At 42.9% G+C, this 15,418-nt stretch overlaps 1 protein-coding gene across 1 annotated transcript; it reads right to left on the bottom strand.

The window, feature by feature from the left end:
- Window positions 1–5: 5 nt before the first annotated feature.
- Window positions 6–12,840, bottom strand: LOC137309474 (pre-mRNA 3' end processing protein WDR33-like; the record flags this gene model as incomplete). Its single annotated transcript, XM_067977672.1, has 7 exons — window positions 6–47; window positions 6,350–6,436; window positions 6,859–6,956; window positions 7,561–7,671; window positions 8,030–8,108; window positions 10,653–10,807; window positions 12,714–12,840. Coding segments are annotated over 7 exons (699 nt in total), but the record flags the coding sequence as incomplete, so codon positions are not given.
- Window positions 12,841–15,418: the final 2,578 nt, after the last annotated feature.

Genomic DNA, 15,418 nt, shown 5'->3' with positions numbered 1-15,418 from the left:
GTCCAATCCTGGGATCGCCATCTCCACCTCATTCACCTCTTCTTTGTCTGTAAAAATTCATGCTTTATAAGGATACGAAACAAGGCAGCAAATTTTTGAAATATTTTTGGAGCGACTCACTTTAACAGATCTACAGACCATAAATGTAGCCAGTCTTTTTTAAATGAAGGAATTGCTGGAATGCTGACCCTTAGCAATACCCAGTTACAGATTGTTTTTTACTTTAGTGAAGGATATAATTCTTCATATTTGCTGTGGTACTGTGCTAGATAAACAAAGGGACTTCTTTGCTGTGTTTTATTAGGTTATAACAATGCACTAAACATTTCTTTTATTTTTCCCCTCTTGCCAATTTTCTCCCCTGCTCTCCTTAAGGGGCGGACTTCCTGCTGAGGTACTGTTCCACCGGAATTGCTTCTCAATACCTCACCCAAGGGACAATTCCTTGTGTGTGAGCCAAGGTACTCGATGTTGGCAACGATTCAACCATGTACACCACGACAGCTAAGCCCAATCCCGTCCCTACCTGGCAACCACACATATGCACATTCAGCAGGGGTCCCTAAATAATGATCAGGAGCAGGAAACCTGGCCAATTATTCCTCCCTAACATGGGGCATTAAGGCGAAATGTATCGCCACTACATCTCTTCAGATGGATTCAGCTAACTTAGCAATGACCAGACACTGGAGCATGGTCTATGTGGCTGAAATAAACTGACTGCGGCTTGAAGGAAGCTAAACAGTTTGAAGAACTGATTCCAAAGTGGCAATTCTGGCAATATTAGGGAAACTCTAGGTCAATAAAATCAACTTGTTTTAAAAGAATTCCTGTATTTTTTTTCACAATAGAATTTTCAAATAGGACATCAGATTACTGATGGAATAGTGATTCACATGTTCACCACAGGCTGATAATGTGCAGCACACACTGCTGATAATTCAACGTGTGACTACTTTGCGCAGACACCCCAGTTACGTCCAACCACGGTCCACTTATTGCAATCACTGACCTCGCTGAGGTCTGGGAACAGCTCCATGGCCTGGTGTTTTCTCCGCATATACACCCGTAATCTGGGCCTAAACAAATCATGCGTCTTAAGCTATCGCAACATTCTGGGTGCAAGTGAGTTACGCACATAACTACAGCACACCCAAGTCTCTTCGATCTTTTACGCCCGTCCATCAAAACCTCCATCCAAATAAATCTCTGCCCATGAAACTGGCCACGCTCCCGATTCTCAAATGCGAGTATCCTCCAACTGCACTTGTTCGGTGGGGGGGGGGTCTCTCAACATTGCGACCAGATTTTCAGGCACAGCGGGAAATGGTCATTTTTCTGATCTTTTAATTGCAATGTTTTCAATGATTTTTTAAAAAATTATCCTCACTGACACCTGCTTCCGTTTCTTTGAATGCATTATTATGACAATAATAAGTCACATTAAACATTGAAAAGCTTCCCAATTGCAGGTTCTGAAATATGTGCGTGATGTGCATGAATGATAGTTAAATGAGTTGAAACTTAAATTAAGACTCAATGAAGAAATATACTGATGTGGGTTTGGAGTTTTCCTTGGGCCCTGATAGTTTAAGCTGATTTATGCCCATTTACACCCATTTCATGTTTGTGAGTATTCTACTAAGGTTGGGAGGAGGCTCGGGTGTTTTTTGACATCGGCAAAATCGGCGTGACATTGGGAACACTTTTGAGTCCAACTTCATGGTTGCACCCATGGAGGAAACTCCAGGTCCATGTGTTCAGTGAAGCTATAACTATTATTGATATTATTTCAATAACAATGTTCCTTTCATGCTATAAATTTAATTCAAGCCAGTTTCAAAAAGAAAACCTGAACTTATTTTTAAGCTTGCAAAATTACTTTAGCTTAACCTTTGTACATGACAAATATGCATATGGCTACAAGTGACCCCAGAGGGTTGGAATGGGCAAGATAAGCTTAATCATTTATGTATAATGTCATTAATCTTAAATGGATCTCAGATTTGTGAAAAACATTATTGATAGCACCACCACCCTATGAGCTCTTTCTTATCCAACTGATCAAACGTTGCCCTCAATCATCCCTCACTTTCACTCATGAACAATGATTGACAGAAGTGGCTAGCTAGTCATCCTAAAGAAGTTAAGGATAGTATGAGATTAAAAGAAGAGGCTTATAATGTTGCCAAGAAGAGTAGTAAGTCTGAGGATTGGAAGAGTTTTAGAAACCAACAAAGGATGACCAAAAATTGATAAAAAGGGAAAAAATAGAATGAGAATAAACTAGCAAGAAATATAAAAACAGATTATAAGAGCTTCTACAAGTATGTAAAAAGGAAAAGATTAACGAAAGTAAACGTGGGACCCTTAGAGGCTGAGACAGGAGAAATTACAACGGGGAATATGGAAATGGCAGAGACGTTAAACAAATATTTTGTATCTGTCGTCACAGTAGAAGACACCAAAAACATACAAGTAATAGTGGGGAACCAAGGGTCTAATAAGAGTGAGGAACTTAAAGTAATTAATATTAGTAAAGAAAAAGTAGTGGAGAAATTAATGGGATTAAAAGCCGACAAATCTCCTGGACCTGATGTCATACATCCTATGGTTTTAAAAGAGGTGGCTGCAGAGATAGTGGATGCATTGGTTTTGATCTTCCAGAATTCTCTAGATTCTAGAGTGGTCCCAATGGATTGGAAGGTAGCAAATGTAACACCGCTATTCAAGAAAGAAAGGAAAGAGAACACAGGGATAGTTAGCCGTTTTTAAAAATTCGTTCATGGGATGTGGGCGTCGCTGGCGAGGCCGGCATTCATTGCCCATCCCTAATTGCCCTTGAGAAGGTGGTGGTGAGCCGCCTTCTTGAACCCCTGCAGTCCGTGTGGTGACGGTTCTCCCACAGTGCTGTTAGGAAGGGAGTTCCAGGATTTTGACCCAGCGACGACCAAGTCGGGATGGTGTGTGACTTGGAGGGGAACGTGCAGGTGGTGTTGTTCCCATGTGCCTGCTGCTCTTGTCCTTCCAGATAGTAGAGGTCGCGGGTTTGGGAGGTGCTGTCGAAGAAGCCTTGGCGATTTGCTGCAGTGCATCCTGTGGATGGCACACATTGCAGCCACTGTGCGCCGGTGGTGAAGGAAGTGAATGTTTAGGGTGGTGGATGGGGTGCCAATCAAGCAGGCTGCTTTGTCCTGGATGGTGTCGAGCTTCTTGAATGTTATTGGAGCTGTACTCATCCAAGCAAGTGCAGAGTATTTCATCACACTCCTGACTTGTGCCTTGTAGATGGTGGAAAGGCTTTGGGGAGTCAGGAGGTGAGTCACTCGCCGCAGAATACCCAGCCTCTGACCTGCTCTCGTAGCCACAGTATTTATATGGCTGGTCCAGTTAAGTTTCTGGTCAATGGTGACACCCAGGATGTTGATGGTGGGGGATTCAGCGATGGTAATGCCGTTGAATGTCAAGGGGAGGTGGTTAGACTCTCTCTTGTTGGAGATGGTCATTGCCTGGCACTTATCTGGCGCGAATGTTACTTGCCACTTATCAGCCCAAGCCTGTATGTTGTCCAGATCTTGCTGCATGCGGGCTCGGACTGCTTCATTATTTGAGGGGTTGCAAATGGAACTGAACACTGTGCAATCAGCAGCGAACATCCCCATTTCTGACCTTATGATGGAGGGAAGGTCATTGATGAAGCAGCTGAAGATGGTTGGGCCTAGGACACTGCCCTGAGGAACTCCTGCAGCAATGCCCAGGGGCTGAGATGATTGGCCTCCAACAACCACTATCATCTTCCTTTGTGCTCGGTATGACTCCAGCCACTGGAGAGTTTTCCCCCTGATTCTCATTGACTTCAATTTTACTAGGGCTCCTTGTTGCCACACTCGGTCACATGCTGCCTTGATGTCAAGGGTAGTCACTCTCACCTCACCTCTGGAATTCAGCTCTTCGTCCATGTTTGGACCAAGGCTGTAATGAGGTCTGGAGCCGAGTGGTCCTGGTGGAACCCAAACTGAGCATTGGTGAGCAGGTTATTGGTGAGTAAGTGCCGCTTGACAGCACTGTCGACGACACAATCATCAGCAAAGTGATGGAAGGAGAGTAGACTGATGGGGCGGTAATTGGCCGGATTGGATTTGTCCTGCTTTTTGTGGACAGGACATACCTGGGCAATTTTCCACATTGTCGGGTCGATGCCAATGTTGTAGCTGTACTGGAACAGCTTGGCTGGAGGCGCAGCTAGTTCTGGAGCACAAGTCTTCAGCACTGCAGCTGGGATGTTGTCGGGGCCCATAGCCTTTGCTGTATCCAATGCACTCAGCCGTTTCTTGATATCACGTGGAGTGAATCGAATTGGCTGAAGACTGGCTTCTGTGATGGTGGGGATATCGGGAGGAGGCCGAGATGGATCATCCACTCGTCACTTTTGGCTGAAGATGGTTGCAAACACTTCAGACTTGTCTTTTGCACTCACGTGCTGGACTCCGCCATCATTGAGGCATGGGGATGTTTGCAGAGCCTCCTCCTCCCGTTAGTTGTTTAATTGTCCACCACCATTCACGACTGGATGTGGCCGGACTGCAGAGCTTTGATCTGATCCATTGGTTGTGGAATCGCTTAGCTCTGTCTATAGCCTGACATGAGCCATCAGGAAAATGCTGGAATCCATTATTAAGAAAGTGGTAACAGAGCACTTAGAAAATCATAACATGATTAGGCAGAGATAGCATGGTTTTATGAAAGGAAAATAGTGTTTGACAAGTCTATTAGAGTTTTTTGAGGATGTAACTAGCAGAGTAGATAAAGGGGAACCAGTGGATATAGTTTATTTGGATTTTGAAAAGGCATTCAATAAGGTGCCACATAAAAGGTTGTTGCACAAGATAAGGGCTCATGGGTTTGGGGTCATAACCAATCCTCTATATTAGAATGGATAACAGCCAGAAATCAGAGAGTAGGAATAAATGGGTCATTTTCGGGTTGGCAGGTTGTAACTAGTGGGGTGCTGCAAGGATCGGTGCTTAGGCCTAATATTTACAATCTGTATCAATGACTTAGATGTGTAGGACCTAGATGTCTAGGACTAAGTGTAACGTATTTAAGTTTGCTGATGGTACAAAACCAGGTGGGAAAGTAAGCTGTGAGGAGGACGCAGGGATATCGACAGGATAAGTGAATGGGAAAGAAGGTGGCAGATGAAGTATATAATGGGGAAATGTGAGGTTATTCACTTTGGTGTGAAGAGAAAATTGAAGTCTTGTTACATGAAACTGAATGTTGGTGTTAGGAAATTTGGGGTGTCCTGTACATGGAACCAAAATAGAAGAATGGTGTGTCAATTAGAAAGCAAATGGTATGTTGGCCTTTTTTGAAGGGGGTTGGAGCACAGAGAGAGTTTGTGAATTGTACAGGGGTTTGGTGAGATCACACCTGGAGTACTGTGCCAGTTTTGGTCTCCTAAGGAGGATACATTGGGGGGGGGTGGTGTGGGTTGTGGGGGTGGTGTGGGGGTTGATTCCTGGGATGAGAGGGTTGTATGAGAATTGGAGATTGGGCTTATACTCTTTGGAGTTTAGAAGAATGCGAGATGATCTCATTGAAACATGTAAGATTCTAAGAGGGCTTGACAGGGTAGATGCTGAGAGGATGTTTCCCTGGCTGGAGAGTCTAGAACTAGGGGATATAAGCTCAGGATAAGGAGAGACATTTAGGACTGAGATGAGGGATTTCTTCACTCAGAGGTCGTGAATCTTTGGAATTCTTTACCCAGAGGGCTGTGGATGCTCAGTCGTTGAGTATATTCAAGTCTGAGAGCAATAGATTTTTGAACTCTAAGGGAATCAGGGATATGGGGACAGGGATGCAGTTGAGGTCGAAGATCAGCCATGATCTGATTGAATGGTGGAGCAGGCTCGAGGGGACGTATGGCCTATTCCTGCCCCTATTCTTATGTTCTTAGTCAGAAGCAAAACAGCTTTGTGGGTGGGCTGTGTCACCTCTGCAAAGTTCTGTTTGCCCAGATCATAAGGTCCCAAGACAGCAGTGGACGCAGTCTGCCATTTGGTAGCATAATCAGTGGAGCAGGAGAAATGAAATCAATCTATTAAACATGCTGAGTCCTGAACTAAAGAAAGCAGATGTGAATTTGGAATGGGGGGATTGATTGAAACATTATGTATGAGATGTGATTGTTTTTCCAACTTTAATGGCAAACTCAATAGAATGACTACTGCATGGCTGCCCCATATGGCTCAGTTGGTTAAAACACTCAGAGACCCATACAGAACAGGAAGGTCCAGGTTCAATCTCCTTACTGACTATATTTAATTCTTCGTGGTCTACTTACTGGCCTGTTCCAGCTCCAAGGCTTGTTTCAGTTGCTCAGGAATGCCCATCCCAGGAATACTTGATAGACTGTTCGGCTCAATGTCATCTGTGGAATTCCAAATATAAATAAAAGCTCAGGATTTGTACAAGGAGTTTCATCTTTATGAAATATTGTGGTTAAGTGTTTACTTCCCTTTTCAGGAAGTGTGTGAGGCAGTAAACAGCTCCTGGGCTGGTCAAATGCCAGGTCAGTGGCTGTGTGACTCACATTCCCATCACACACAGAACTATTGATGAAAGACACTTCTGATATATTACTGTACATTAACAATATTAACAAGATTTGTAATCTAATTATAGCCTGTGATCATATTGTGTTACGTTCCATACACTGTATAATGCATTCTGCTGTGTAGCGGAAAGATATTTAATTTATTACAATGTACAGTATAGTCTGGTCTCTTCCACTATTTATTACACTGCAAAATAGCTCGTAACATATTCTGATACTGCATATTCTATTCTTACCATACTCTCCCACTGCTTCATCCGACATCCCTGGAAGCAGGTTCAGATTGTAGCGATCTCTCATTTTATCTCCAGGTCTGTTTCTTGTCCAGAATTTGCTGCCAATGACAGGTTGCATGTAATTTAACATACTGCTAGACTGGCATTGCAGTACTAAGACCACTTACTGAGATCACGGCCATTCTCATTCTTTGAACATAGGCTAACCTTCACATTCAACAGTTAGCCAAACAAGGACAGAACAGCACTGTGCACTGTTCGTGTAGCAGTCGGCACTACACAGAGCTGTACTTATCCTTTGTCTTATTCTACACCAGTTCCTATGCTGTGCTAAACGTTTGAAGGGCAAGTGCTCCACTGGTTCTCTGGATTGCAATCTGTTCACTTGTGTGTGATATTTGAAGAAATGAGGGAAAATCGCAAAACTGGAATTAAACAGCTGGTAGACACATGTTGGCTGTACAGAATCACAGCAACAGCTATAATAAATAGATTGTTTGAAAATTTAAGGGAAAGGAATTAAATCCATCCTTTTTTTATATTTGTTTGGCCATTATAGAAAGCTCTTCTGGGTTTCAATGGTATGGGAAGAAGCAGAGCTCCATGTGTGATGGCATAGCACATTACCTTTCGGAAAATTTCATTCGGTTCCCTTAATATTTTTAAAAATTATATTTTACTTTGTCAGTTACAAAGTTATACCTGGTATGGTCATTGGATCCTGAGCAAAGTATGTGCCCAAGGGGGTGCCAGGCCAGGCTCCAGATCATTCCTTCATGGGCCATCTCCATTCCACCAACCTCCTTCTCCACACTGCAATCAGATATATCCATAAGGACAGTTAGACCAAACTCGTTTAAGGTACAACAGTAGAGCATGGACCAGTTCAGCTCGATCTTACAAAAGGAAATATTGGTCTTAGAGGTTTTCATCATATCTAGCAAACAAAGTGACTGAAGATATTTTGGCTGTGGCTGCGGAAGTTGCCTTATCCTAGTTGACACGAAATTGGTTACAGTGTATTCAGATCCAGCCTAGGAAAACGATACAAGAGCCCTGTCTTTCACTGAATAAAGTCAAAAGGACAGGAAAACAACCAGAGTTCATTTATTTGGGATTTTATTTCTGTTGCATGTCCCTTGCACACATCACATTGGCAGATTTTACTCACCCCACATGCCAGAACAGCAAAGAGCCATCAGATCCCCCGCTAGCAAATAGTCCTTCATGTACTGGGTGCCAAGCCACAGCTGTGAACAGACAGGAGTAGAGAGTTAAAGAAAGGGCATGCACTGAAATCACTTTATACTGTGATGTAGCTGTTCGACTACACAAGCTTAACCGTACTGTAACAATTTGGGTGATTTCCGCTTTGTTTTCCACTTTCAATCGACATGAGTAAATGTGATTTAAAAACCGGCTTCAGATAGCTCTATCCTTGAAAGAGTTTCACTATCAGGTCCATGTACAAAACTGAGCAGACCCATCTACACTTCGGATAGAAGTCACTCGGTGCTACAGCCGGTAATCAAATTAATTAGGTCAAAGTTTGCTTTCTGACTTGGCAGTTTCTCTTTGAAATGCTAATGTATGCAAGTCTGCAGACTGAGGTGGACAAATTCATTATTCCTAGCGATATGCTTAGGAAGAAGATAGTAATTGTCTCAACATTAACACTTTTGACATGAAAACACCATCTTAACTGCTCCGCTTTAGTTCAGTTTGTTTGTGAAGTCAACAGTGTGGGGTCAATCAAGGGAATCGTGTCGCCCAATATGAATATGTCATCAGATCGGGAAGTCTGGACTGTGTAAGAAATATGTTCTAAAGAGGACAGTTTAATTCCTTGTCAGATTCTATCTTTAGTGTTTTCTTCAATATCTGCACTATCAGTAACTTGCTGAGTCTTTCTGCTTCTTGTATTATGTTACTAGTAAGTAAACCTATTAGTTTTAGCCTGAACATAATGGCCTGACCAAGTGCTGGTAGCCATCTTTAGGAGTCAACAAAGCATGGTGGACATTCCACAGGGAATCTGGCACAATGCATCATTGCTAAGGGGTGATTATTAGCCCTGTGGCACCCTATCCCACTCATGGCACATATAAGGGTGCAGGTTCCAGATCATAGCAGACTTTGCCTGCCTATGAAAACTGCCCGTCAGCCATGAGAATGTTACAAGCATCGAGAGAAAGCTCAAGCATTAACACAGATATGGTAACAACAATGCTCACATGAATTGTAGTCATTTATAGAATTATTTTAGCCTATTGCTAATTTATTCAGGATTCTATGGACCTATTTTTAGACTCTGCAAATTGTCATAAACTATCAGATCAAAACAACAAAATTTCTTGAAATCATGCAACTTACTGCATGAGATAGAAAGAAAGACTTGCATTTATATAGCGCCTTTAACGACCTCAGGATGTCCCAAAGCACCATACAACCAATCAGGTTGTATTATACACACAATGACGGCCAAGATGGACTTTTGGGGCTCTACTGGGACCCACAAATTGCTTGTGCGGTGCAATGGTTGATGTCCTACTGACTGCATTGGCATCAGCTAGTGCTGGTACAGTCATGGATACAAGTTCCAGCTGTACATTGGTTGAGGTTCTCACTGGAGACCTGCACTGATAGACATTGTGGTCGTATTTGGGATTTTTATTCCCATGTTGGTCGGCACCACTGCAACGTCAGAATCCTGAAGTTGTAATGTTTCATAGTGTGAACTGGAAGACACTGCATGAGTCCTGGTGGACCCTTGAAGCATTCTGCTCAGACTTTTAAGTCAGCATGGAATTTAGCTCAGCTAGTCCTAGCATTTAGAACCATTCCAGAAAGTTGGTCAGCCTGCACTCAATCCTCTGTGTGACCAAGAAGTGGAGTTTTAGGTCTCCTTTCACTAAGTGTCAAGGGAAGGCAATTCCCTTCCATCAAAATTGAAACTCAATCGGCCACACTGCTGAGCTTGGCACAAACTGTGCACTTATGGAAATGATAGGTCGTTGATGGACAATGCACTGAAAAAAGTCAAAAAACAAAAAGGACAGGAAAATAAGCAGAGTTGTATTATGACGATATGTATCATGGGTCAGTGGGAAAGATGTGCTGGCATCGACTAAAATAAAGGATGAGTCAACCAAGGTAAGGCATCAACTGAAGTCACACTGGTCTCAGCAAACCAAATTTGATCGCAAAAACAATAAAATGTGCTTCAGAACTGCAAATCAATGTCAATAATTTCATAAAGTTGGAAAAACTCAATTTTGATGTGTTATTTTTACTTATCACAAAATCTTGTGAAAACAAAAAAAAACTATAAAAAATACACAACTTTAACTTAAAAGAAACCAAGTAATGTGGTTATTATAAACTTATACTGGTTTAGAGTGTGAACCTCTGTAGATGGGGGAAAAGAATTAAAATATGTTTCTGAATAAGGGGAAGGGAATGGGAATAAGAAGAGGCTTTCTTTAATATAGCTCCTGCACAGCTCCAAAACTCTTAAAGGGACAGTGCCCCAGTGGTTTATTCCCCTTTGGATGACACTCTCAATTTGGATGTGGAAGTTGAACAAATAAGAATGATGCACTGCCACCTTGTAAATGCAGGGGCTTAGTTCAGGTACATCTTGATCTGGACTTGAATCTATTTCTAGGCTTTTGGCTCCTTGATGTTGTTTGGCAGGACTTCAGAGAATGGGAAGGTTAGGATTTCTGCCTCACTGCAGAACTAGGCTGTGCATCTCATGTCCTGAGGTCTTGGAAAAGACAAAGGTGACTGACCTGTAGCCTCCTTTTTGTGGCCTCTGAAGACTTGCAGTTCCTCCTTCAAGTTACGGATGTCAAACATTTTGCAGAGGTGATCACGCGATGCTGTGAGCAGCCAGTTCCCATTCTGATTCCACTTAACTTCCATCACTGTATTTTTGTGAGCATGTCTGGGGAAAGGAGTCACAATCACCAGGGTATGAATTACTGAAACACTGACACAGATTTAACATTGCAAGTTGAATTTAAACATCGTTCAAAATCGTTAGTTATTGCACTGGCAAAGCGATACAAAAAATAAGATTTTTCAACAGCTGTAATCTTCCTCTCTTGTAGAAGAGGAACAAATTTACAGCACAGAAGGAGGCCATTCCACCCATTGTGTCTGTGCTGGCTCTTTACTAGATCAATCCTAAAATAATCCCACTGCCCTACTCTCTGTATATTCCTCTGCTTCAAGTATTTATCTAATTTTCCATTGATAGTTAGAATAGTCTCTGCCTCAGCCACTCCCTGTGGAAACACATTCCATGCTCCAACATAAGGAATTTCTTCGAATCTCCCTCCTCATGCTGTGACAATTTTCAGTTAATGACCCCTTAACATTGAGTCCCCAACCAGAGGAAATAGTCTTTCCCTATTCACTCTAATGAATCCCTTCTTAATTTTAAAAATCTCCTCTTGACCTTTTCTGCTCCAGTGGATATAGTGCCAGCATCTCAAGTCTCTCTCCATAACTGTAGCTTCCCATCCCTGGGAATCTGTGATGTCCTTCGTGTAACTGGGCACCCAAAAATGCTGAGTTACTCCAATTGTGCCTAACCATTGTTGTGTACAAATTCACCATTACTTCTTTACTCTTGTACTCTGCATCCTTATTTATAAAATGCAAAATTCTGTTGGGCTTTTTTAAAGAAACATATTTAGCTAACGGGGCTCCCTGCCCTAGGGTCCCCCCTCTCCCAGCAGCATGCAGAGATGGTCCTTCTCTTACCCCAAATATCACATCATCCAGGTCTCCCTTTCCTCCACCACTGTTAACACAGTTGTAGAGCCCAGTTTCCTTATCAGGCACAACCCTATCTTCCCTCCTGTGTGGTGCAGAGTGTTCCCTATTCTCCCCCTTCAAGGCACATGATCCCAAGGGCTTGCCTTCTGTTATGGTCTGCATGCTTCTTCCTTCCAGGAACCTTCTCTGTTATAGGTAATAGAAGGACTAGAGGGCTCCCTTGATGCCATCCCAAGCACCATACTTTTTTCAGGGTTCCTGCAATCCAACTTCAAGCTTTACCTTGTCTGTATTCCGGTTCCTTTGCATACATCCCTTTTCCTGCCTCGGATCCAATACAATCTGCAGGGGTTTCCCCCCTTCCCCCAAGCACCATGCTGCCTACAGAACTTCAGCACCTCTATTCTGCCTTGGGCACCATGAGGTCCCGGGCCCCGTTCCTCCTCTTGCATCAGGCACTGCACCTCCTTGCCTCCACAACAGATATCGTGTGTTCCTCAGTGTTCCAGTTCACATCCCTACCACTGCAGCATTATAAGCCAGGGAGAAGGGAAGGAGGAAAAGAGGAAGGTTGCTGTTTTGAAATATTTTTTGAAATATTTTTAAGAGAGGCCTCCCAAGGAAGAATTCACAAGATGCTTATACAAGAATGGCAAATTGCAATTTAGCAGCAGTCTGAGCTAACACACTTTCCTGAGTTCTTAGTGCTCATCAGACCCTAAATTATACAAAATGATTTGAAACTGATATTTTTTGGATTGGGAATTACAGTAACTCTAGTTGATTAATGAAAATAAATCAATAAAAAGGGCATTGGGCTGTAGGTCCCATTGGGACAGAGCTAAACAATGCATAATCCATAAGCAGAATTGGCTATTTTCTTAGTCTGGATCTGATTTCGTTGGCTGAGGCTCCAGCAAAAATAAAACTTGAAATTCCTGTTCCGCCTCGATAAAATTGCTTCCTTCCTGCTAACTTTTTAATTAAGCTGATCCCATCAGTTTGACTGGATCAAAAACCATTCTGACATTGTAATTATCATCTACATTTAAACTGTCAGCACTTACAGTGTCGCAAGACTCTGACCCGTCTTAGGATCCCAGAATTTGATCGGCTGTTGGCTGTCTTTACTTCCTGACACAACCAAACCCTTGGTAGGATGCCAGTCTACACACTTCACATCAGCACCGTGTCCTAGTGGGAGCACAAACAGAACTGATTATTCAAAGCAAACTACACTACACTCATCATTAAACTGCGCTTTTAAACTTACTCATCAACCCATATGACCACTTAAATCAATCAGCTCTGCTGTGTCACTCAGCAAATCCCCAACCCCTCCTATGCACTTCAGCAACCTACTTTAATCCCACCAATTAAGCAATGGACAGCCCCTCTATGCAAACAAGCCCCACCACTCAGCACCCCATGTCTTCTTACTCAGCTCAGCAAGCAACTCTATTCCTCCACTCAGCAAAGTACACAACTGCTCCACAAGCAGTGCAAACACTCGGCAACCCAGACACCCCAGATCAGCAAACAACTCTACTCCACCACTGACCAACACATACCCCTCCACAAATACTTGGCAACCAACCCCATCACTAGGCAATATACACACCTCAACCCAGCTCAGCAATCCGTAATCTTACTTCACCATCCTACGACAAACACGCATTCCTCCACACACAATGCAAACACCTGCCACCCACACTGCACAAGCGGAGGAAGTGCTTCCGCAACTGTGGAAATGGAACTCTTCTTTTACCACCTTTCCTCCTTCTAATCCAAGTGCACTGAGGCTAACTGTAGCATCCCCAGTGGTCCAATTGAGTTCATCAAACTCATCACAGACTGGGGATCAAACATGGGCTCTTCACTGATCTGTATGGCTCAGCTACTCACTGACTAAATTCACGGAGAAGTCAGGGTACCCCCAAAGGCAGTCCTGACCAACCTATCTGGTGGTTATTTAAATCGGGGATATAACCGGGGGGAAATAATGCAGTAGAGATGTTACATTTAAATTGACCACAAGATGAGTGAAATCTATAAATGAAAAATCAGTTGGTTACATGTTGGAATAGGGAACAAAGATCTCACTGAGCCTGCCTCATTTCACCCTTGCCCCCTTCTATTTGTCATATACATGTCACCTCTCAGCATGTCACCTCTGTAAGCATGGCACAGCTCTCAGCAACAAAATCCAGCTTTATCTTTCTACTTTCACCCTTGACTCTACGACTGTTGCTTTGCTGCCCAATGTGCTGTGCCTTTGCAATATCAAGTGAATGTGCCAGTACTTCCTCCAGCCAAAAATGGCAAGATCACCATCCCTATTGACTCACAACAGAAACTCTGCACCCTCATGCCATATTCCACGTCCCTCATTGACTGCTTGCTTAGGCTGAACCCAACAGTGAAAATATTGATATTTTGCTCAACCCTGGCACTGAGCTTCAAACCTCACATCAGTCCATTACTAGGCCACCTTTTTCCACCTCCAATGTATCAAGTGCCTCCATCCTAACCGGCCTCCCAAGCTCCAGCATATACAAACTCCAACTCGTGCAGAATTCTGGTCTCATATCTAATCACATACTAAGTCCCACTCATCCATCACTGCAGTCCTTGACAACTTCCGCTGGTTCTCAGTCCCCCAGCAAATTGACTTCAAAATCTTTATGCTCATTTACATGGTCTTACTCCACTCTACCTCTCTAACTCCTCCAGCTTTTATCAAGTTTGCATCCTCTGCTCTTCTGCGTCCCGACTACTGTTTGTTCATCCACTCTCTATGCTTCACAATTGGTGACAGCCTTCAGCTATCATGGCCCTCCTGCTTGCGCATCTCTCCCCACCTTCAAAAGCCACCTCAAAACTTGCTTCTTCAATCTCAGCCATCTTTCCCTAACCTCTCCCAATTTCTTTTCAATGTCCAGTCCATTCCCATTGTGAAGTGCTTTACGACGTTTCACTGTGATAACTATCAATTGTTGTTGCAACACAAGATAAGTTTTGAATTTTTTCATTTTCTTTGTCCCCTAATCCAGCATAAGACTGGATCATTCAATTAACAACATAAATTTCTATAGCGCTCCTTATCCACAGAAAGGGCACAAATGGAGGACTTTGAAAGCAGAGTGGGAGATACTAGGGCAGATACTTAGGGAGTGAGTTCTGCAGATTGGCACATGGTAACTGAAAGAGCAGCCACCAATGGTACAGCAGAAGGAGCAGGGAATTAACCAACAGCTGGGGGGTGGAAGGGATGTACAGCTGGAGATCACCGTGCCATATAGAAAGGTTGTACGCTGTCTCATAATCAGCTCCTGTATTAAACACTTCTGTGCTCTCTCCCGGCTTAAACTTACCATATTGCTCAATAGAAACATGAGGCTGGAGAAGTGAGGGCGGGGGGTTAGTGAGGGTTTGTCTGGGCTTTACATTAATGGAATTGTGGCTTAACTGTGGATTACCAAAGAGACAAGACCGCTGAGCAAGTCTAGAGCTGAAGTTAGGCTTCATAGAGAAGCAGAACAGTTCCAAGATAATGATTAATTGAGGTCTGTGTGTGGGAGCTGCTCATGTTACGTTATGAAGTTCCTTGTTTTAATTTTTTTTTAAATAAAATGTAGAGTCAGTGTCATACTAAATCAATTTGGATTTATTTTTTAAACATATATTGAATGTAAGGTCTGAGACAACATTTGAATTAGTGAAATTTTACATGACTAAGAAAGTATAGTTGGATTACACTTCTATGATGTAA

Source organism: Heptranchias perlo, unplaced genomic scaffold (assembly GCF_035084215.1).
Source record: "Heptranchias perlo isolate sHepPer1 unplaced genomic scaffold, sHepPer1.hap1 HAP1_SCAFFOLD_1653, whole genome shotgun sequence".
NCBI lineage: Eukaryota > Metazoa > Chordata > Chondrichthyes > Hexanchiformes > Hexanchidae > Heptranchias > Heptranchias perlo.
This window is presented reverse-complemented; position numbering and strand designations above follow the sequence as displayed.